Below are 24,186 nucleotides of genomic sequence, written 5' to 3' on the forward strand. Positions count from 1 at the left end.
CAGAAAATGCAAGATAAATTTTAAAAAACTGAAAACAAGGAAATCACGGCTATACATTTCAATTTACAAAGAGGCAGCTGCTACAATAGGGCAATTCCCACTTATTCCATCATTTCCTTTGTCAAGGGGAACAATATCTGTTTCTTGGGGTCTTGGGAATATAATGTTGGTTCTAATGGTTTGGGTGTTCTGACGGATTATCGAATCAACATTTTTCAACGTGCAATCATTAAAATATTTTCCTCCCAAAAAAAATTACTGGAAAAACACGCTGGTAATTTACCAACCCTTGCAGCTGTCTTAGTTCACAACTGAAATAAAATACCTCAACAATAAATGATAGCAAAACTATAGCAGTTTCCAGCTTCTCCTCTTTTAATTCTATGACTCAGTAAGATGGATACAAACACAAAACTGGCATTATACAATTCATAGCAGGGAACCTTTGGGTGCTACCTGTATTTAGATTGACTAGTAATTTTCCAGTAATTTTAAGAGGAAAATATTTTAATGATTGCACCGTGGAAAAAAAAATGATTTGTACCTGCTGCATCAATTTTAGTGGCCATTTAATGACTATTTGAAGTTACAACAGCACTAAAAGAAATTATGATCATTTTTCACATTTATGACTGCTGCAGCATTCCCCAAGGTCACGTGATTTACATTCAGAATGCCTGAAAACTGGTTCATATTTATGACGGGGGATCACGTGACCTTTTCTCACCTCCTGAAAAGCGAAGTCAATGGGGAAGCCAGACTCACTTAACAACCGTGTTACCGATTTAACAAAGGCAGCGATTCACTTAATAAAAGTGATAAAAAATATTTGTTGTTGTTAGTTGTGAAGTCGTGTCTGACCCATCACGGCCCCATGGACAATGTTCCTCCAGGCCTTCCTGCTCTACCATCCTCTGGAGTCCATTGAAGTTCACGCCTACTGCTTCAGTGACTCCATCCAGCCACCTCATTCTCTGTCGTCCCTTTCTTCTTTTGCCCTCCATCTTTCCCAGCATGAGGCTCTTCTTCAGTGAGTCCTTCCTTCTCATTAGGTGGCCAAAGTCTTTTGAGTTTCCTCTTCAGGATCTGGCCTTCTAAAGAGCAGTCAGGGTTGATCTCCTCTAGGACCGACCAGTTGGATCGCCTTGCAGTCCAAGGGACTCGCAGGAGTCTTCTCCAGCACCAGAGTTCAAAGGCCTCCATTCTTTGGCGCTCAGCCTTTCTTATGGTCCAATTTTCACAGCCATCCATTGCAACTGGGAAAACCACAGCCTTGACTATACACACATTTGTTGGCAGGGGGATGGTCTCTGCTTTTTAGTATGCTGTCTAGATTTGCCATAGCTTTCTTCCCCAGGAGCGTCTTTTAATTTCTTGGCTGCAGTCCCAATCTGCGGTGATCTTGGAGCCCAGGAAAATAAAATTTATCACTGCCTCCATTTCTTCCCCATCTATTTGCCAGGAATTGAGAAGGACAGATGCCACGATCTTAGCTTTCTTAATGATTTTTTTTTTAAATAATAGGACAAAAACGCACTTCACAAATTTCTCACGTAGAAATTCTGGGCTCAACTATGATCATAGGTCAAAGACTTTCCGTATTACATAAAGCAACAGATTACTCATCAGAAGACCCTAGAATGCAGATTAAATTAGCGTAATACAGCCAACTCAAGAGTCAGATGCCAGTTCATGCTTAGTTCCACCTTCAGGATAATTTCCATTTATGGAGTGCTGGGCACAGCCGTAGCACCAGGCTTCCCCCTTTGCGTGTTTTCATCTCTTTTCCAGTAAACATCTATATTCCCACGATGCCACGTCACTCCACGTTCCGTATTAACATCTGCTGCTCGTAATAATAATAGGTATTACAAGCCTAAACTTGGGACGTTGCCCGAGATGGCAAACATCAACAGCTGCCCAAAGCAACCTACGTCATTCGGCTTCCAGATGTGTTACAGCCGTTAGGCACAATGAGGTTATTTTGAGCTTGGGCGTCAATTGCTTTTCACCCTGGACCTGTTGCAGTAAAAAACAAAAGAAATCCAGAATGTAGCCCTTGACGTAAGACCCCAATGTGTTGTGGCCCAGCAGGAGCCGTTAGAGCTGCCACAGCGGGGCACACTCCGACAGCGAGGGGCCCTATGAGTCGGCTTTGGAGGATGTGGAGGACCCTGGACAGGGTTCCAACTCCGAGCAGGGTGCAGAGAGGCTGGTTGGCCACCAGGAGGCACCTGAGCCTTGGACCAGTGGGGAAGAGACAAGGGAGAGTGAGCCGGACGCCGGCAGCGAGTTGTACCTGGATGCACGGCACCGAAGAGCTACTAGGCGTCAGGAAGAGTTGCGCAGTTACAGGAGGTAATTGCACTCAGCTGGTGGTCATTAGGCTCCTCTCCAGACTATAAAAAGACTGCTTGTGCACACACCCCTCTTGCAGAAGTCAACGCATTGACTAAAAGTTGGATAACTTTTGTACTAGCTTGGCAGGCTGGATTGCTGCCGAGGCTTGTCTGAGTTGCTGCCAAGGTCCTTATCTGTTGTTATGCTAAAGATAAAGGGAACAGCTAAGGAACAAGGATCGACTTGAGAGTAAGGCCACAGGTGGACGGTGAATGGCCCCTCCCAGAGGGAATAAAAGAGGCGCGAAAGGGGAGGGGTGTTTGCAGGAGACAATTAGTTCATTCATGCATTCTTGCCAATATATAAACATATGACATATAAATTCGCGACAGTCTGAAGAGAGGTTAATTCAGTGTCAAGATGAGTTAGAGCAGTCAGGCACCACATTCGGGGGTTGTCACTGTGCCCACTATGGTGGAGAGAGTCTTCTGTGGGTGACTGAAAAAATAATTGCAAAGGAGGATCCTTTATGAGGACAGCTGGCATGCAAAAGAATCACTACCAGTTAAGCTGAGCAAAAAACCATTAGCGTCAAATGGCTGGGTTACCATCCCGTATCTTTAACATGGAAATAAAAGAACCAGTTCTCCCATCATGGTTTCTTTTTGTGTAATATTGCTTTTGTCTTTTTGCATTCTTTCTTGGTTTTACACGTTTTAACAATGATAAACTGCCCGGAATCGCTCGAAGTCAGTTGAGTTAGCATTTAATTCTATTCTATCATCAATTCCAATTCCTATTATTTCATTCCATTCTATTCTATTTGGCCCAGACAATAATTACAGGAAAAAAAACTTTTACTGTTCTTCTACAACCTGCTGGAAGGAAATGAGTATGAGATTGGATTTACAGATAGAAACAAATGCAGATAAAGATCAGATAGTGCACCTAATCAATCAGAATAGAGTGGAAAGGGACCTTGGAGGTCTTCTAGTCCAGTGTTTCTCAATCTTGTCAACTTGAAGATGTCTGGACTTCAACTCCCAGAATTCCCCAGACAGCATTCGCTGGCTGGGGAATTCTGGGAGTTGAAGTCCAGACATCTTCAAGTTGACAAGGTTGAGAAACGCTGTTCTAGTCCACCCCCACCCCCACTCAAGCAGGAGACTCTATACCATTTCAGACAAATGACTGTCCAGTCTCTTCTTAAAAACCTCCAGCGATGAAGCGCCCAGAACTTCTGACAGCAAGTTGTTCTATTGTTCGACAGCTATGTGTGTTATATACACACTTTTATTGTAAAGAAGAGGATCTTCAATGCTGTTGTCTGTTTGATGTGGCAACCCCCAGATTAACAAGCTAGGGGGCTTTGTCCTGTTAATAATTTTTCTATTTCTTGTGGTGGCAAAGGGTGTGTTGTGGTTCTCAGAACTTTACAAAATGTCCAGTATAAACATCAGGCTGCTTTACTTGGAGTTCTTCCATCCCTGGCAATGTTGACAAATTAGGACTCTGTATTCCTGGAAATGTCTTAAAGCTTCTTTTTATGTTAGTTTTTCTTATGATATATTTCTCTTATGACATACCATTGCAAGTTTTACATCCACTTCAGATCACTTATTTTCCTCCCATGAGTAGCTTTCAGAAACACAAGCAGTCCTGCACTTAATTTCTTGTTGTTAAGCAAGACAGTGGTAAAGTGGACCACACCCCATTCATTCTCTGCACTTTTTCTGGAATCTCAAAATCTTTTTAACACTGTGGCAACCAAATGTGGATGCAGTATTTCAAATGTGGTCTTACCAAAGCATTATGTGATAGTAACACTTCTCATGATCTCCATTCTATCCCTCTGTTTACGCAGCCTAGAACTGTGTTGGCTTTTTTTTTTTTTTTGGCAGCTGCTGCACACAGCTGGCTCATATTTAAATGGTTGTCCACCAGGACATCTCTCTCAGTTACTATTGAGAACCAAACACTATCCATTCTACATCTATGTGTTTTTTTCTTGCCTAAAGGTGACGTTAGATAGCACCCAATGTTCAAGAACAGCCCTTCCCATTACTAGCCTAGTAAATCTAGGGGTATTGCATATCTGTGTGGGGGTGGTGTTGTAGTATCTTACCGCCTTCTGCCGATTACCTCCCTAAATCGACCAATTAGATCGCACAGACTGGGCCTCCTCCGAATTCCATCTGCCAGTCAATGTCGACTGGCGACCACACGGAGGAGAGCCTTTTCTGTTGCCGCCCCGACCCTGTGGAACGAGCTCCCCATGGAGATCCGTACCCTCACCACTATCCAGACCTTCCGCGCAGCCCTCAAGATCTGGCTCTCCCAGCAGGCCTGGGGATAGGTTTCCAATTACCCGCCCGAGTGTTTGATCGCTGAATGAAAGTTGTGTTTTATTATTTTTTCTTTGTGCACATATTGTTTTGTTTTTGACCTTGCACCCCCCTCCCCTGTGGTTGTAAGCCGCCCTGAGTCCCCTCAGGGAAAAGGGCGGCATATAAATCCCAATAAAACCTTAAAAAACCTTAAACCTTACTCAACTACTTTGAAACTCATTTAATTTGGTACTCAATGCATTCTGATGTGAAAGCTTTGTCCTGGTATTCTTTGTTTGTTTAGTACTCAATGCACAAGCTGGAACCTCATGACTCACTAAATTCTTCCTTATGGGAAAATCTGTTTGGTACTCATCGCATAATGTGGAACTAATGAACTATGAGTACTGAGGTACCAGCGTAGAGGTATTCCTCAGCTAACAATCGCAACTGAGCCCAAACTTGTTAAGTTTGTTCCATTTTACGACCTTTCTCGCCACATTTATAAATCGCTCTTACAATCCGCTTTTACAGCGCATTGAATCGCTGCAATTCTTAAATTAGTAACAAGGTTGTTAAGTGAATCTGGCTTCCCCGTTAACTTTGCTTGTCAAAAGGTCGATCACGTGACCCCCAGGTCATAAATGCAAGTCAAGCATCCGAATATAAATCAGGTGGCTATGGGGATGCTGCAACGCAAGTTGAAAAATGGTCGTCCGTCACATTTTTCAGTACCTTTGTAACTTTGAACTGTCATTAAATGAACTCTTGTAAGTTGAGGACTACCTGTATTAGGATGAAAAGGCTATTCCTATCAGACAAGTTCAAGAGTTAGGATTGCCTTGCCTGTTATTAACAGTTGGAGGAGATCCAATCCTCCACCCCATCGGACGTTAAACCATCGCAGCTCAACTTCCACATCATGTATATCAGAGGCCTGTTCAATAATAACGAAATGACCTTTATATATATTTATATCCTTCCACCACGATCATCTTTTACTCTTAAATACCACCATGCATTTTCTTTGAGAAGTCGTCGACCCAGAATCATTTAGGTGGTTACAAATTGATGGAAATCGTTCTGGTCAGCAGCCAAGTTCTGGATTTTTTCCCCCCCTTTTTTTCTTTGAAGAGTCACTCTATAATTACAACAAATAAATACTCCCTGAAGACAATAATGTTGAATGTTTGCTGCATAAGCTATTAGCGTTAAGTGCCATCTTTAAAACAAAAAAGCATTCGCCCATCGCTGTACATTTCAGCTGCACTCTTTGGTCCCCGTTCTTGGCTTACAGCTTAGAAAAACGATACGCCTTTTGTTCCTCTCCTCTGGAAATGGACTTGTGTGTCACTGTTTGTGTTATTTTCAAAACGCCTGTTACAATTTACAGCCAAGACCTTGAATTTGCGAAGTGCAGTAAGCTAAAAAACAAACAAACAGAATTTTCTGTATTTACTATCCATCCTCATTACAGCTAGTCCTCGACTTACGATGGCAACCGAGCTACAAAATATCTGCTGTCAAGTGAGACATTTGTTAAGGGAGCTTCGCTCCATTTTACGACCTTCCTGTCACAGATGTTAAGTGAATATTAGGGGGCGGTGCTCATCTCTGTTTCAAAGCCAAAGAGCCAGCGCTGTCCAAAGACGTCTCCGTGGTCCTGTGACCGGCATGACTAAACACCAAAGGTGCACGGAACGCTGCTACCTTCCTACCAAAGGTGACCCCTACGCGGTTAGCCTGGAACAGCACTGGGAGAGAATGGGAGGCTGTCTTCATCTGCTGCTACTGCATCCCCCTTCCTCTCCCCTCGGCTTGGCCTCCCCTGTTGGTGCATTCTCCCCCCCACTGGGCCGTTGCCATTGCCATTGCAGGGCCTTTTGTTGGGTGGGACTAGACTCCTTTTGGAATGCGGCTTTTGGACCTTTTGGAGTATATCTTCATCTGCTCTTTTATCTACACTTTCATCTGCCACGGCCATTGTTGCCTGATGCCGCCTTGGACCTGCGGCCACAGATAGCGCCACTACTGGCCGAGCGGGGGTACTTACAGTACATAGAAGGCCCTCTGCTTGCCTTAACCATCTTGGACTTTTTTTGGACCTTCCCAGAACTATTCGCACTTTAAACCAATCAATTTTTATGCGCAATTTATAATTTCTTTCTTTTCTTTCACCTTTTTCTTCTGTCTTTGTATGGGTTATGCTTGAGGTACGCTTGAGATGGATGAATGTCCCACTTTTTTTTATGATCATATTGTTGTAATTTTGTGTTTTTAACTTCTTACGTGGGGACTGTTTGGGGGAGTGTATGAGTATGCGTGATTCGGAGGACCTGCCGGGAGTTGCGGGGGCCACGGGGGTGGTTGAGGGGACCAGAGACACGGGAGAGGGTCGGGGTATTGCGGTCGTAACAGGGAGGGGCAGATACGGCGGGGACTTTAGGGCAGGCCATTACCGGGGAAGGAGGGTTCGCTACATTACAGAGATCCCTCCTTCCGGCCCTAGGAGTCCCACTCCAAGACCAGATGGCGCAAGTAGTCAGGACCCTGGTCTCAGGCTGTTGTCGCTAAATGCCAGGTCTGTTGTACATAAAGCTCCTCTCGTCCGGGACTTAATTTTAGACGAGAGGGCAGACCTGGCATGTATTACTGAAACCTGGCTGGGCCCAGAGGGAGGAGTCCCCCTTGTAGAGCTGTGCCCAGAAGGATTTCAGGTGCTGCATCAGCCGAGAGCCCAGGGAAGGGGTGGGGGTGTGGCCGCTGTTATCCGAGAGTCGTTAGTTCCTCGTAGGGTCCCTGCTCCGGAGATTGTCGGGTGTGAGTCTTTGCTGTTAAAGTTGGACCTCAAGGGTCAAGTGGGTCTGCTGCTAACGTACCTGCCTCCCAACAGCGTTGCAGCAGCCCTCCCCTCGCTCCTCGAGTCGGTAGCCGAGCTGGCAATTGAGTTCCCTAGGTTGATGGTCCTGGGGGACTTTAATTTGCCGTCGCTCGGTGAAAACTCTGATGGGGCGCAGGAGTTCATGGCTTCCATGACAGCCATGGGCTTGACCCAAGTAATTCAGGGCCCAACCCATTCAGCGGGACACATGCTTGACCTCGTATTTCTCTCGGAGCAGTGGATTTGTGATCTTGGTCTGAGGGGGAGTGACATCATACCCCTGTCGTGGTCAGACCATTGCCTACTGAGGCTCGACTTCCGGAGGCCAAACCCCCACTGTAGGGAGGAGGAACCGACCAGGTGGTTCCGCCCCAGGCGTCTTATGGAGCCAGTAAGGTTCCAGACAGAGCTTGGGGTTATTCCTGACTCTTTCGCCCACAATCCGGTGGAGACTCTGGCTGCTGCGTGGCACTCGGCAGCGTCGGAGGCCCTCGACCGGATTGCGCCACTGCGGCTCCTCCGAGGCGGCGGATCCCGGAGACCCCCTTGGTTCACCGAGGAACTCCGGGAGATGAAGCGCCGGAGGAGATGCCTAGAGCACCGTTGGAGGTCCGATAAGTCCGAATCGAACCGGGCAATGGTAACCACCTGCACCAGGGAATACACCAGGGCACTTAGGGCAGCAAAAAGATCGCACATAGCCACCCTGGTAGCATCCGCTGAGTCCCGCCCAGCCGCCCTGTTTAGGATAACCCGCTCCCTATTGAACAAAAGGGAGGCGGGGGAACCCTTGCAGGGCAGAGCTGAAGAATATGCCCAATTCTTAGCGGACAAAATTGCTCGGTTTCGGTCGGACTTGGACTCCACCCCCGCAGTTCCAGCCGAGGCGCAGGGGGACCAAGTAGAACAGCTCTGGGTTGAGTTTCAAGACGTTACCCCCGGGGATGTGGACAAGGCCATGAGAGCTGTAAGTACTTCCACCTGCGTTTTGGATCCGTGTCCCTCATGGCTGGTTACTAACTGCAGTGAGGTGACACGAGGCTGGATCCAGGCGGTTGTGACCGCCTCCCTTCGGGAGGGGAACTTCCCCGCCGCACTGAAAGCGGCGGTGGTGAGACCCCTCCTGAAGAAACCATCCTTGGATCCAGCTGTTCTTAATAGCTATCGTCCAGTCTCCAACCTTCCCTTCCTGGGGAAGGTTGTTGAGAAGGTGGTGGCCTTCCAGCTCCAACGGTCCTTGGAGGAAGCAAACTACCTAGACCCCTTCCAGTCAGGCTTCAGGCCCGGTTACAGCACAGAAACCGCTTTGGTCGCATTGATGGATGATCTCTGGAGAGCCAGAGATGAAGGACGTTCCTCCATCCTGGTCCTCCTTGACCTCTCAGCGGCTTTCGATACCATCGACCATGGTATCCTTCTGCGACGACTGCGGGAGGTGGGAGTGGGAGGCACCGTGTTACGGTGGTTCTCCTCCTACCTCTCGGACAGGTCGCAGTCGGTGTTAGTGGGGGGGCAGAGATCGTCCCCTAGGCCCCTAAATTATGGGGTGCCTCAGGGTTCGGTCTTATCCCCCCTACTATTCAACATCTACATGAAACCGCTGGGAGAGATCATCCGCAGGCACGGGATTAGATACCATCAATATGCGGACGATACGCAATTGTATCTGTCCGCCCCGTGCCAAATCAATGAAGCGGTTGACGTGATGAGCCGGGGTCTTGAGGCCGTTATGGACTGGATGAGGGTGAACAAGCTTGTGCTCAACCCAGAAAAGACCGAGTGGCTGTTGTGTTTCCCTCCCAAAGATTTGGCTATTATTCCACCACTCAGGCTGGGGGGTCAAATTTTATACCCCTCAGAGAGGGTTCGCAACTTGGGAGTCCTCCTGGATCCACAGCTGTCATTTGACCACCACTTAACGGCTGTGACCAGGGGGGCATTCGCCCAGGTTCGCCTGGTGCGCCAGTTGCGACCCTACCTGAATCGGGAGGCTCTCACAACAGTCACTCGGGCCCTTGTGACCTCTAGGCTGGAATACTGCAATGTGCTCTACATGGGGCTGCCCTTGAGGAGCATCCGGCGACTTCAGCTAGTGCAGAATGCAGCCGCGCGAGTGATTGCGGGTGCACCCCGATTCACCCGCATAACACCTATCCTCCGCGAGCTGCGCTGGCTACCTGTTGATCTCCGGATGCGCTTCAAGGTGCTATTAATCACCCATAAAGCCCTACATGGCAGTGGATCTGGATACTTGAGAGACCGCCTTCTGCCAATTACATCCCTACGACCGATAAGATCTCATAGATTAGGCCTCCTCCGTATTCCATCGGCCAGCCAGTGTCGGCTGGCAACTACAAGGAGGAGGGCCTTCTCAGCAGTAGCCCCGACCCTTTGGAACGAGCTCCCCGTGGAGATTCGTACCCTCTCCACCGTCCAGGCCTTCCGCATAGCCTTGAAGAACTGGCTCGCCCGTCAGGCCTGGGGATAGGATAGTTACCCGCCCGAATGATGAGTGTTTGTTGTTTGCTATTTTATTACATGTTTTGTCCTACTGTCTGTATTCCCCTTTCCCAGTTTTTGTGTGAGCCGCCCTGAGTCCCCTCAGGGAAAAGGGCGGCCTACAAATTCTAATAAAATTCTAAAAAAATTCTAAATTCTATTTTTCTACTTGCATTTTTACATGCTTTCAAACTGGCAAAAGCTGGGACAAGTAAGGGGAGCTCACTTCGTTACACGGCACTAGGGATTCGAACCACCAAACTGCCAACCTTTCTGATTGACAAGCTTAGCGTCTTAGCCACTGAGCCACCGCATCCTCCTAAGTGAATTCACTACACTTGTTAAATGAGTAACATGGTTCTTAAGTGAAACTGGCTTCCCCATTGATTTTGCTTTTCGGAAGGTCACCAAAGTTAATCATGTAACCCTCAGACACTACAACCGTCATAAACATGAGTCAGTTGCCAAGCATCTGAATTTTGATCATGTGGTGCTGTAACCACTGTTAAGCGTAAAAAACAGGCACTTCTTTGAGTGATGTTGTAGCTTCAAACGTCACAGCCAAGGTGGCACAGTGGTTAAATGCAGCACTGCAGGCTACTTCAGCTGACTGCAGTTCAGCAGTTCGGCTGTTCAAATCCCACCAGGCTCAAGGTTGACTCAGCCATCCTTCCGAGGTGGGTAAAATGAGGACCCGGATTGTTGTTGGGGGCGATATGCTGACTCTGTAAACCGCTTAGAGAGGTCCGAAAGCCCTATGAAGCGGTATATAAGTCTAACTATTGCTATTGCTATTGCACTAAACAAACTGTTGTAAGTCAAGAACTACTTGTATTATATTTCTCATGATCATACATAACAGTGAAGGGTCAGTGAAAAGCCCCAAAGTAGCTCATCCTTTTCCTGCAAGTACGACATGCTCTTTAGTTTCAATTTCACAGGTCAATCGGCTCGGTTTTAGGACATAGCCTAACCTGAGATAACGCAGGCACCCCTTTCCAAATCAGCCTCTAGTCCTTTCAAAAATACAAGCAAATAATAGTATGACGGATCAATTTTCTACCCCAAGTTCAAGGCAGGAACAGCAAGGTTTTGGTAGAAAACAGAAGAGCGTGTTAACATAAAAGTAGGACAATGATTTATGCAGAATTTATTGTTGTATACCTGCTCTTTCTAAAGGATTTCAAAGTACCCAACTTGCCCTCTTTCCTCCTCCTGTTCAGGGGTGGGTTCTGGTTTGCTGAGAAGCAAAAAACAAGATGGTGGTCCCTGCGGCACCGCTGAGAGAATCAGTTCGCGGTCCTGGGTCACTGCTGGTTCCGGCGACCCAAGCTGCCAACTGGTTCGGCTGAAACCGATCCAAACCAGGAGGAACACCACCACTGCTCTTCATCCTCCTCACATTTAGATTTAGGAGAGCCAGTGTCTTTTGTTGCTCAAGTGTGAGGTGGATCACACTAAACACTTGTAACGTTGGCCCATGGAAGCTGCTTTTTTCTGCTTTTCCCTGTTTTTGAATACTAAACACAAATTTCCTGCATTTTCTGGTTTCTAATAAGGAGGCTGAGACATAATTATATATGGCCTTTATACCGTTGATGGGGTGACATAATGCCTCAGCAGTTAAGATGCTGGGCTTGTCCGCTGGAAAGTTGGCGTCCCAGGTTCGGGACCCGAGCACATGATGGGGTGGTCCTCCTACTACTCCTCAGAACCAGCATTGTGACCCAGCTTGGGCCCCACGTCAGTGACTGGCCCAAAAGACAGCCAGTGAGTTTCTATGGTTGAACGTGGCCTAAAAATAACTATGGCATCTATGTTTAGCTACTACAGGTAGTTCCTGACTTATCACGATAACTGAATCTGGAATTGCAATTGTAAAGCCTGCTGGTTCTTAAGCAGGTCGCCATGTTTTGACCAGATCCAACACAATCTTTCTTACAGCAATCGGAAAGCAAATTCCATGATTGCAAAGCAAATCCATAGTCTGTGATGAGCAGTTTTGTTGGAAAACGAAAGTAAATGCTTGTTTCCAACAAAAAAAAAACTTTGTAAATTGTGGTCATGTCACTGCAGGCCAATGGAAATGTCCACAAATGCAGGCTAGTTGCTCAGTGGGATAAACATCATGCCAATTAAAAACCAGGATCCACGAACACCAGTTGGCATTTCAAACATCATGATCCCAAATACTTAATCTCTGCCCACACCAACATCAAACAGTACCACTTTGATTGGAGCAACACAAAAATCATGGGGCAAGCTACCACCCACCATGCTCTTGAGTTCATCGAATCCTGGCACTCTACAAGTAATACCATCAACAGGCGCATTGACTTACAACTAGCTTACAAAGCCCTCAGAGTCCAAATCAACCACACAGCCAACCAGAGACAGCCCTGACCCTCAATCAAAGTACTCTAGCCCACCCACCAGCAGTTTACCTTCCAATGACCTCACCTGATGTAATCTCTCTATCACAAGTCTCTCAATGAGGACTCACACTTGACCCATCACAAGACAGACCCTCACTTGACACACCCACACTGAAGCCCTTACAAACAGAAGAACATCGACACTGACATCCCCTAAGCCAGTGGTCGGCAACCTTAAACATTTAAAGAGCCACAAAGGTCCAAAATGGAAGCCTCCCCCCACCCATTCAATTCTGGAGCAGACTGGAAGTCTGGTTCCCCCACCACCGAGTCTCCTCCTAGCACGGCATCCTTTTTCCTCTACCTGTCCTAACCGAAAGCCCTATCAATTGTGGAGGCAACCAACAACAGGAAGTCACAGCAGAGGGATGAAAGAGCCACATGCGGCTCCAGAGCCACGGGTTGCTGACTCCTGCCCTAAACTCTGCTGAAGATGTTACCTAGCCTGGTAATGAAACATCTGAAAGCCAACCCACAAGCTCAGAGAATGAACCTTCACCCTCATAGTTGCTAAGTGCCCAAAATGCAACCACATATGACAATGGGGAAGTGTTGAGGATTTCAAATAGTCCTTGAGAGATTGATCGTAATTCTGATAGGTCTTTAAGGGACCGGGCATAAATGAAGGACTGCCAGTATATCTCACCATCTCTATGTATGGGCAAAACAAGCTGAAATAAGAATGAAACCGTTCTGATATCTTCACCCCACCAGCAAGCAGTTAGCGAAAAGCATGAAAAATGACAATTTTGGATACTATCATCTAAGTATACAGTGCAAACATTTATGAAAGGTAAAGTCAGGACTGTGTTCTGACCCAGGCTTTCTTAGAAAGCAAGAAGCGAAGTCTTGGTATCAGCAAAACCTCTTTTATACACACAACTGTCAGCAAGGCTTAGCAAACAGTCTTTCAGAGGAATGTTTATTCCACATGCACTTTATCTCGTTTGGAGCACTGATAAGATAGTTTTCAAACACAGGGCAAAGCAAAACTTGGCACAGAGTCTTTCTTTCTATTCATTCATAAACAGAATGAATAAATTGTTTCCTGCAAAAGCCCACTCCCCATGCGGACATTGGTAACAGGCTCCAGCTGTTCCTCTGCCTCACTGCTGTCCAGCTCCCTCTCTGTCTCCAACGCAGAGTCCTCGTCTGAGCTTTCCTCCACACCCAAGACTGGCTCATGTTCCTCCCCAACCTCCTCACTGTCTCGATTCTGCTGCCAGCTCTGCTGGCTGCAGCGAGCCACAACACGCTGTATAAACAGAAGTAAGTGACAAACTACATTTCCTGTAAGGATCCCTTTTCAGCAAGTGCCACACAAGACTAACTATTAAAGTGTGTAATTCTAACACGTTCTACGGCGAGTGTTTTTTTCTGGAACACCAAGAGGAAAAAGCACGTTAATTGCTGTTGTTTCGGCCCGTCTGGCAGATCGCTAACATTTGCGAAGCCAAATAGAAGCAGCCTATCGGAAAACCGAACTCCTTAATTCTTTGAGTCGTTCAGCACATGGTCAAGGAAACTTCCATATAACTCCATTTGAGCCCAAGCTGGTTGCCCAGAAAGGTGGGTGTAAAATCTTAATGAACTTAAAAACTATACAGATCAGCGTCTTTATTGGCTAGCTTCATTTACTGTATTAGCATTCGCCTGTTTCCACACTCCAGCAGGAGCCTAGCGTTATAAAGAGCCATGGATGGGTCAAATCCCAAATTTGAACGGTGGGAGGCCCTCATCCAGAAAGCATCTTTTCTGCCATAATGAAAGGAGATTGATGGTTTTGTTCCCAGCAACCCTCTTAGGCTGTTCCAAGATCTTGGTTCTTTTCTCGACAACTTTTAAGGCCCTGCGTGGCTTATTTATGTAGTTTGGGAGAAGCAAAAATAATTGCCACTATCTTGGGCAACTGTTGTCTGCTCAGCAAATATCTAAGTAAGGTCTATTAGCTAAGGACATCCAAGGTTCAGGGCCTCTTTTGCTCTATCTGGAGAGCCATGATTAGCTTCGTCTTCAACAAATACGATGGCAGTTTCTATTCTGCTCTGCCAGCAGACTAATTCATGTAGAACAGGTTTTTTTTCTGACAATAGGATGGCTGAAAGACAATGAGAGGAGTTTAAAGCATTTAAAGTCATGCTTAAGGGTCAAATCTAGGCATTAACTACCAGAGGGGTTGTGTTTCTGAGTCAGTGTATTTTTAAAAAAACGGTTCTACAAAGGAAATGTATTTTACTATTTATAGAAAACTCAACTTCCTCTGTTTTTGTGCAACTATTTATACATGGTTTCCATTAAGCTTCAGTTTGGGATATCTGCTTATGAATCTACCTCTAGATAAAGTCCTTAATGGGAACAAAATGGCCCCCACCCCTCCTTATTTTAAACCCACATATGGGCAGGGATTAAAATGTTGGTCCTAGGTTTTAGGGCAGTGTTTCTCTCAGTGTTTCTTAGTAACTTGAAGATGTCCGGACTTCAACTCCCAGAATTCCCCAGCCAGCATTCGGACATCTTCAAGATGCCAAGGTTGAGAAACACTGTTTTAGGGTATATTGTTTCATATTGCGAAATTAATCTGAACAAGGAATACTATCAAAACATACAACTTGCTACTTTGGAACCTCAATACCAGGAGTGTCAAACTCAAAGCCTGCCTGCGGGGTGCTTAGATCTGGCCCACGGGGCCGACCTGGGAACAGCGAAGGGCAGCCCCATAGCCCACGGTGCCTGTGCCAGCGTGTGGCCCTCCCGAGCTCAGTTTCGGCTGGCAGAGCTCTTGGGCCGCCACAGACACCCCCGACACAAGTGACGGTGAGCTGGCCATGCCCACCCTGCCCACGCCCACCCACCCCCCAAGGTCAAACACAACCCTGATGCAGCCCTCAATGAAATCAAGTTTGACACTCCTACTCTATATATCAATGTCAGAAAGAGTTCAATATAAAATGGGGCAAAGGGCCTACTTCAAAGGAAGGATGTGACTAAGGATTCTCCAGGGCAGTTAGTTCTCAACTTACGACCCCAACTGAGCCAAATTTCTATTGCTAAGCGAGACAGGTGTGAAGTGACTTTTGCCCCTTTCAACCTTCCTGGCCCCCGATTTTAAGGGAATCCCTAAAGCAGTGCTTCTCAACCTTGGCAACTTGAAGATGTTTGGACTTCAACTCCCAGAATTCCCCAGCAAGCGAATGCTGTCTGGGGAATTCTGGGAGTTGAAGTCCAGACATCTTCAAGTTGCCAAAGTTGAGAAACACTGCCCTAAAGTTAAGTTAATAGCATAATTGTTGAGTGAATCTGACTTCCCAGTAAAGTGTCAAAAGGTGATCACATGACCTTGGGGCTGCAACCATCATAAATGCATGCCAGTTGCCAAGCATTCGAATTTTGATCATGTGACCAGTGATGCCGCAATGCTCTTAAGTCACTTTTTTTAGTGCTGTTGTAAGGTCGAACAGTCATTAAATGAATGGCTGTTAAGTCGATCAATTGCATTTAGAAATTCAGCACTCTGTTCAGAGGACAATGCCATCAAATAAAACCAATAACATCTCCCCAATGAGGATTGCTGTCAGGTTACCTACCCGAATCCTCTGCTTTCCCTTTGAATAAAGTATAAAGAATAAAGTATAAAGTATAAAGGAATAAAGTATAGATCAGTATTTCTCAACCTTGGCAACTTTAAGTCATGTGGACTTCAATTCCCAGAATTCCCCAGCCAGCTGGCTGGGGGATTCTGGGAATTGAAGTCCACATGACTTAAAGTCGCCAAGGTTGAGAAACACTCGTATAGATAGTCCTCAGCTTATGGCTATTTGTAGTTACAATGGACCCAACTAAAAGCTACTCATGGCCGGTTTCTGAAATTACAACAGGCACATGGCAATCAGCTCACCATTACAGCATCCCACAGTCATGTAACTGCAATTTGCAATAATGGTTTTTGTCAGTTTCTAGAATGCTTTGTTTCCAGCAAAAAAAAGAAAAAATCTTAGGGAGGGGGGATTTATTTGCTTAACCACCACCACAAAAAAATGTCAAAAACTCCAATTATTTCCCAGAATGCCTTAACTTACCAACACAACAACTTGCAAACATAATTTCGACTTGTTGGAATAAGTCAGGAATACCCGTACATTAATGCAGACCTAAGCTGTAGTGCCAGAAATGCCGTCTCGGGAATTCTGGGAGTTGAAGTTCACAGTATGGACTTAATAACTGTTTTTAAGAAGAGTCTAGACCCGTGATGTGCCAGGGGTGGCACACAGAGCCCTCTCTGTGGGCATATGCGCCATCGCCAACTGCTCTTCCGGGTTCCAGCACTCACGCTCAACCATCACTAGTATATAGGTTCTCCTGCTTAAGCAGGAAACTGGACTAGAAGACCTCTAGGGTTCCTCATTCTATTCTAAGTTTGAATTTGTCAAGGTTTGAACAATTTTGACATCGGTTTGTATGATTCTGTACAAAGTAGATAGAGACTGATGCAAAAAGAAAAGCTTTTTTGCCTTTTCCTTTCTGTCTATTACCCCCTAGTGGCTTTTGCATTCAGAAAATCAGCAGTTTAACATTTCAATCATGGACATTTTACCGTTTTAAGGCTGGGCTAAGCAAATGCATCTTTTTTGCCACGTTTACACTGTAACTAGCAAAATAAAATTTGATATTTCCTACGTAGAATTGGTTCATGCTTGCTTTCTCCAATAATATTTACTGCTTAATATACTCAGTCCTACAACCAAACTTATCACAGTATTTGTGGGAATTACTGTTCCCCCTCCCGCCAAGAACATGATGTTCTAGAAAAATGAAGCCGTATTCAAGTATCAATCAATGCTTGAGAAAATATGAACGTCCCATGTGTCTCACCCATTTATGGTAATGCATGACTACATCAGATGAAGTTCTTAAATTTATGGGAGATCTCTCGAATCACATGTGGCCACTATTTGTGTAGCTTATGACTAAAGTATCAAAGAATTATTTTCTCAATGCATGTCAGTCTTGTGAGACAAGTCAGATGAGAAACACGGCCAGATAAACTACTTTACTGTAACGGAATCTTAAGAGTCTGAAATCTAGAGTCTGAAAAGTACAATCCCCCCCCCCAACACAACTTACAGTCCAAGACAACAGAGAGGGGAGGGTCTCTTCTAATATGTTTGCCCACCCATATACCTGTCACAGGTTCAGCTACCTTTTATCGGACTGTCCCTTTGGAGAAAAAAGCTAAACAACTCTAGGTTTGTCCAAGTTGAGAAAAAAAAAACAGTCTTGCTGGTCAGATTGTATGTAGTCTGTAGTTTCCTCGGGGCTTGGTTGCATGCATGCTGCAGATGTTTCAATGCCCAACAAGGGTAAATCAGCACTGTCTTCACGTGTGCGGTTTGTTCCCCATTTATACACAGTAGCCTGGCTTGCCACAGTTGATGGGAGTGTGGTTTGCTTGATGACATCTAGATTAGAATATTGTTTTGTGCCAGACCGTTTGTCTTGTATTAATTCCAGCTTTGTTGCTGAAGGTCAGTTCGGATATTTTTATTCCCTTAACTTCCTTAGCGTTTAAATGTGGTTTATCTGTCTATTAATGGAGGGCTGGTCTTATCCCACAGGCTTCCAGGAATTCCCTGGTACCTGGCTGGTGTCCAGGAGTTCATGATTTTCCAGTTGAAACTATGGTGAAGTCTATCCATATGACGCGAGATTGAGGAGTTTCCATCATCTCATCTGACTTCTAGCTGGTGTTCATAGGTGCACTGTTAGTCTTCTGCCCATTTGTCCTATATAGTGGCCATTACAGTCCTTACCCTGATCAGATTCTAGCCTACATTGCTGAAATAGGTCCATGTTTCTGTAGAACTGACTACACAGTGGAAACAGATGTTTTTAAGACTGGTTGCTGCATCATTTCAGACAGATCACTTGCCCAAAGGATTCCCATGGGAAGATTAAAATCAGATTTATTTGCTCTGCTATGGGACGTTTCTAGGGAAAGTGCATTCTTCTTTAGGTTGTAACCTTAAACATAGGTTTCATTCCCAGGACATTAATCTTCCATATCAATTGTCTGATTTTTTTTTCAGATTTTCATTTAAAAATGCTTTTTAAATAGCAGGTACTTTCTATAATTTCTCAAATTTATCTAAACCAGAGGATATTTTTGCCCTGATGGAAAGCACCCACATTCCTAATACAATTTTCTTTGCCTTGACTATTGGTTTAATAAGCAGGACTTATAATTAAACCAGCCACCCATTTTAAAGATCAGTTATGTCTATGATTTTTTTTTTAAAAATGGACAATTTCAGTAAAGATGATGCTGCGTTCATGTGCATCTTTATTCTATATCTGGAATAAATTTCTTAAACTTCCAATATGCACATTACTTCTCAATTTAAAATGCATTACTCAAAAAAAACAAAAACAATTTCCACACCAGAAGAAATTACCTGTATTAAAAATTGAGCTACCATCACTCATCTCTTTTTTTTGGGGGGGGGGGAGGGGACTGTTTCCTTTTTAAGCATCACAGATATTTTTTTTATTGTCCCCTCCGACAAACCCCTTAATTCATACAAACATGCAACATAGAGATGTGGAGACAATTCAGATATTATGCAGAACTTTTGCTAAACAAGAGCTTCACTGCTCTTCCCTCACCTGAACTTTTCATTCAGACACCAAAATTTCAGAAATTTATCAAAAGCCATCTCATAGGGGCAAGTTTTAAAGATAATGTGCACCCCATTCCTTTTGATTCTGTATGTTAATATTAGATGAGTGTTGTGTAGGTTAATATCTTTAATATACGATTCAGGAATACTATGGTGCTGGACAACCTTAGAAGCCTAATAATAGAAAAAATGAGATAGTACATTTAAGACTACAAATGCTTCCTTACATTAAGGCGAAACCTCAGCAATTTATCATAGCAAACCTGTTCCTACCGACACTTAAAGACAAATTAACACTGCACAGCTTTCTATGGTTTAAGATTATCTACAGTATAAAGATACATAACCTTTGACAGCAGTTTAAATGCTGGCTACCAGCCCATTCCCAAAGAGGTCATTCTCAATTGGAATTAATAAGCATCTCACCAAAGATGAACGTTAAGCCCCGAGATTGATGTTCAGGCATGCATCACTTAAAACAAAGTGGTCTGGGAACTTAAGCATGGAATGCAAATTATTAACCATAGCATATACTGTACCGCATATGTTGTTTCTGGCTATTCATCATTTATTCATCACTGGGAGGGGGGGTGTTAATATTTCCTTTTAGCATTTTTTTACACTCTACACACACTTAGCCCCAAAATCCTGGCTTGTACTTCTTTAAATATTGTCTTGAGCCAGAGATATTTAAAACCCTGTTTTATTATTGCATTCCTGAATGAGCAGAATTAAAGTTGCAGCAATCAACATTAGGCAAGTTGGACTGTCCAAAAGTAATCTTACAGGGGGGTGTTATCTTTTAAGAAAACAATTCCGGTTCTTTATCCCTAAAATCTAATATGTCAATAACGTTCACACAAAATCTAGAATATTTAAGAAGCCGTCTGCTAGAAAATGTACTCCGATGTTTCCTTTGCATCTAAAGCCATGGCCAAGAAGCCCAGTTTGAACACAAGGCTCCCTCTGCAGTGTTAAAATAGGACTACGAAGCAAAACAGCCTTCCGTTTTAGCATCGTGGTTTATGAAGTTTAACTCCATAAATAAGATATTCTGACACAAGAATACTTCCATACCACACCGTTGATCCACCTAACCGAATTCTGTTGTGATGCAAACGACACTGAACCCCCCAAAAATGTTCAATGCTTCCAAATATGTAATTACTGTATTAACTTCAGTGGCAGTCCACAGACCAATTTCAACAATACTCAAGTATTTGCTACCAAAACTTAATGTATCCAATTGCACAAGACAAGCATCTCCTAGAGCAGTGTTTCCCAACCTTGGCAACTTGAAGATGTCCGGACTTCAACTCCCAGAATTCCCCAGCCAGCGAATGCTGGCTGGGGAATTCTGGGAGTTGAAGTCCGAACATCTTCAGATTGCCAAGGTTGGGAAACACTGTCCTAGAGGACTCAAACTACTTTACATTTAAAGCTCCCAAAGACACCTCAAAACACCCAAAAGCATTCCACTAAGAGTGACAGTGAATTTTGTTTAGTGCTCATCTGTTCTTAGAATTCCTTCAACTATAACTTGATTGATCAGGAGCTGCTCCAAGTAAAAATACTGGAGGGGAAGCTTATAATGTTGATGCCATCTCGTATTAAAGATGCAGTAACAAGTGTTTCTAAGACTGCTGGAGGGTAAAATTCATATTTCTCACCTGTTAAGTCAATAAGCTGAATTTGTTTTAATGGGACCATGGAAACAGGACACCACCTATTCCAGACTCCCTGGGCAACTCACTGCAAGCCTACCTACCGATTATTAAAAGCACCATCTGTTGTTTTCAGTTTCCCAGATAGGAAAAGCCAGGTTAACCTTACAATGCAACCACGGAGAGAGAGAAGCCCGTCATCTCGTGATCGCTCTCAAAGAACATCAAGTTCTTCAAATAAGGAAATAAATTTGCAGGGCAGCCAGAAACAAGAACACAAAATTCCATTGTTTGGGGGAAAATAAAGCAAGCCATTTACAAGAGTGGTCCTTCCAGGCTGCAAAAAAAAAATGCCACAATGATTAACTAGAAGCAAAGGAGACTGCCTATTTTGTGGAATACAGACAGCCACAAAACAAAAGATATTAACACGGTAGCCAGTCAATACCATAGATTCTATCCTCGCTGTTAAAACTAAGAACAGGAGGAGGTTCTTTTCCCTTCTTCCACTTCCTGCCCTGAAGGGAACACAGGCTTCCTTTTAGTCCAACAATAACAATCCATACCAAAAGAAGACATTCACTTGAGAGTTGTGCAATTACACAACACCTGCACACCTAAAGCATTGACAACTTCCACTCCACAGAAATTAGAATTGTCTCAGACATACAAGGCAACCACTAGGAAGGAAGAATGGAGCAGCTTTTGATTCCTTCTGGGGATCAGCTCAATCTTAAGGACAAGCAATCTTCATTTGGCCTTTGCTTCCAAGTTCACAACTCAGGACACCCTTTTCTATACACATTCCAAACTCCAGTTTTCCAACAGAAACCTTCCCGTGCCCCCAATTTTCCTTTAAAGTCTCCATGTCTGATTTCCATAAAGCCCTCCATGCATCAAGTCCCACTTACATCAAGTCCCCATTTATTTGTACCCATTTCCTGTGTTCTTATTCATGTTTATTCTTATTCCTGTTATCTTGTACACAAGTGACAAACTAAATAAACAATTGGTATCTTCCTAGGACACGGGCAACTATCACTTGTAGCCCAGAAGGGAACTTCTCAAAAGCTGAAGGCAAAGTCCAGAATGAGGAATCCTTGGTGCTCTCTCAGAGCTGGCTTGTCTTCTTGCAGAGGTTTCATTACCCAAACTAGGTATCACCATCAGTGCTAGTCAAGCAAGCTCAGAGAGCACCAAGGACCCCTTGTCAATCATGAGCTACAAATATTCATCTATTAGTCAAGTCTAAAATGCCTTTCCTTATTGCCCCTCCACCCAATTTAAGGGGCTCTAAGGAACTTCATGTGTAACATGTTCACACTGGTGTAATGGGACTGGGGGTTTGTTAATATGATATATTGGGTTAGGGATATATACTGGTGTAATGGGACTGGGGGTTTGTTAATATGATATATTGGGTTAGGGATAGATATATATATAATCTTCTATTATATATATATATATATATATATATATATATATATATATATATATATATATATATATATATATATATATATATATATATATATATATATATATATATATATATATATATATATATATATATATATATATATATATATATATATATATATATATATATATATATATATATATAATCTTCACTGCTGAGTTGTATTGGGTTGGAGGGGGTGCACTGAAGGAGCTCAACCAATCTCATTGTACATATGTTGTGCAGACAATTATTTGATCTCCCCACACACACACACATTGTAGTGCAGTCTTCCATTGAGAGGATAATTCTGACCCTCTATGAACCACTTTTTCCTTAGACTCCATCCCTCCTTGGAGGTTAGCAAAGGTCATCTTTCCGAGCCCCAGGTGGCCTTTGGGGGGGGGGGGGGGGCACGCAATCTTCAACCCTGTAGGCAACTTCCAACCTGAAAGCCTTCTCTTTCTTCCAACTCCCGCATTGGAAATCAAACAGTCCGCCACCCTCCAAAAAAAAGGAGGCTGGTTTAACCGAGACCCTAATTCTGTCCTTTTCCCACCCAGCAGCACCTAAAGCGGTCAAAGACAAAGCCGGCAGACAGGAGGACCCCCAAATTCACTATATACCAACACCCTTATTGGGGGAGCCGGGGGGGGGGAATAAATGATTAAAAGGCAGACACGTTTCAGCCCAGGATTCGTGTGCTGTGCAATCGAGTTGGGTGGAATTTTTTTTTGGGGGGGGGGGGTCGGTTAATCCCTAATTTCTTTTGCGGGGGGGGCGCTCCAGCAAGGCCACCCCCATTTAGAAAAAGCTGCCATGCCAGCCCATCCCAGAAGGATCTCGAGTTTAAGGAACGCCGCTTTCATCCAACCGGGGTTTTAAAAAGGGAAAGAGGAGGAAGCAGCCGAGACGACGCGAGTTCGCACCTAGCCGGCGTTCACACGTGCTCGGAGGACCCGGGCGAGGCGTGCAAGCTCCGGTTATTATCAGTTCCCACCCGCTTCCCTGGCAAAGATTCTCAGGCTGGAGCTTCCGTACAAGGCAATGCAAAGCGGCGCCTCCGCCCCACCGGACCGGCCTCGGTTTGGCAATGCAATGAGCCCCCCCCCCACTCCACCTCGCCCCCCCCACCCCACCCCGGGGCCGTTAAGAGCCACGCGGACGCCTCCCCCACCTTGGTTGACCAGTCGCAGCGCGTGGGTGAAGGAAGGATCCAGGGAGTCCTTCTCCGCCATCAGCTCGGGCAGGTACTTTTCCTCCATGGCCCGCCCGCCTGCCCCGCTGGGGGCGACACGCCGGACCACTCGCTTCGACACGCCGGGCAAGAGAAGCAAAGCCAAGCAGGACGGTTGCGGCCACAAGACGGTAAAATCCTCCTTTTGGGCAAGAGCCGAGGAAACGAAGCGGTCCCGGTTTGCGTCCTTCCCGGACAAAACACAAGCGCTCCTTGTCCCCCGAGGCCACGGATCCAAAGGAGCAGCGACGCCACCAGCGATACCACACTACCGCCCCCTCCGGCGGCAAACCGCGACTCAGCGTGCCAACGGCGGAACTCGCCTTAAATACTCGGCGCCGCGGCCACGCCCCGCTCCTCGCGCGCCTTCCCCTCCCATCTTTCCAACGCCCGGCGAGGAAAGGCCGTGCCGTCCCCTTCCGCCCGCCTCCCTTTGTTTGCCATTGGGTACGGAAGAGCGTTGTGACGCCAGGAGGCATAGCCCCCACCCCACCTCAGTGAGATTGGCAGCTTTTTTTTTCTCTCCCCGCCTACCTATTCGTGAATGTTAAGAGAGGGGGGGGGGGAGGCTAGGTCTCATGGCCACGCCCCGCTCGCCCGAAAGCTGCGCGCCAAAAAAAAGGCGGGGGACTGGCTAGCACGCGCCGTGAAAAGGCCGTTAGGGGGCGCG

General features: G+C 45.3%; 1 protein-coding gene across 5 annotated transcripts in view; it reads right to left on the reverse strand.

Moving 5' to 3' along the window:
• The window catches only part of KHDRBS3 (KH RNA binding domain containing, signal transduction associated 3), a 131,543-nt gene extending 107,732 nt beyond the window's left edge, over positions 1-23,811 (reverse strand). For all 5 annotated transcript variants that reach the window (XR_015695589.1, XR_015695591.1, XR_015695592.1 and 2 more), the window contains exon 1: positions 23,457-23,811. Coding sequence is in view for 1 of the 5 variants with exons in the window: in XM_087706659.1 (XP_087562785.1) it covers positions 23,457-23,544 (88 nt within the window). In the remaining 4 variants the exon portion in view is untranslated. The remainder of the gene's footprint in view (positions 1-23,456) is intronic.
• Between the last annotated feature and the right edge of the window lie 375 nt (positions 23,812-24,186).

Source organism: Thamnophis sirtalis, unplaced genomic scaffold (genome assembly GCF_051295495.1).
Source record: "Thamnophis sirtalis isolate CommonGarterSnake01/CBP01778 unplaced genomic scaffold, rThaSir2_p1.2 scaffold_2, whole genome shotgun sequence".
In the NCBI taxonomy this organism is placed as follows: domain Eukaryota; kingdom Metazoa; phylum Chordata; class Lepidosauria; order Squamata; family Natricidae; genus Thamnophis; species Thamnophis sirtalis.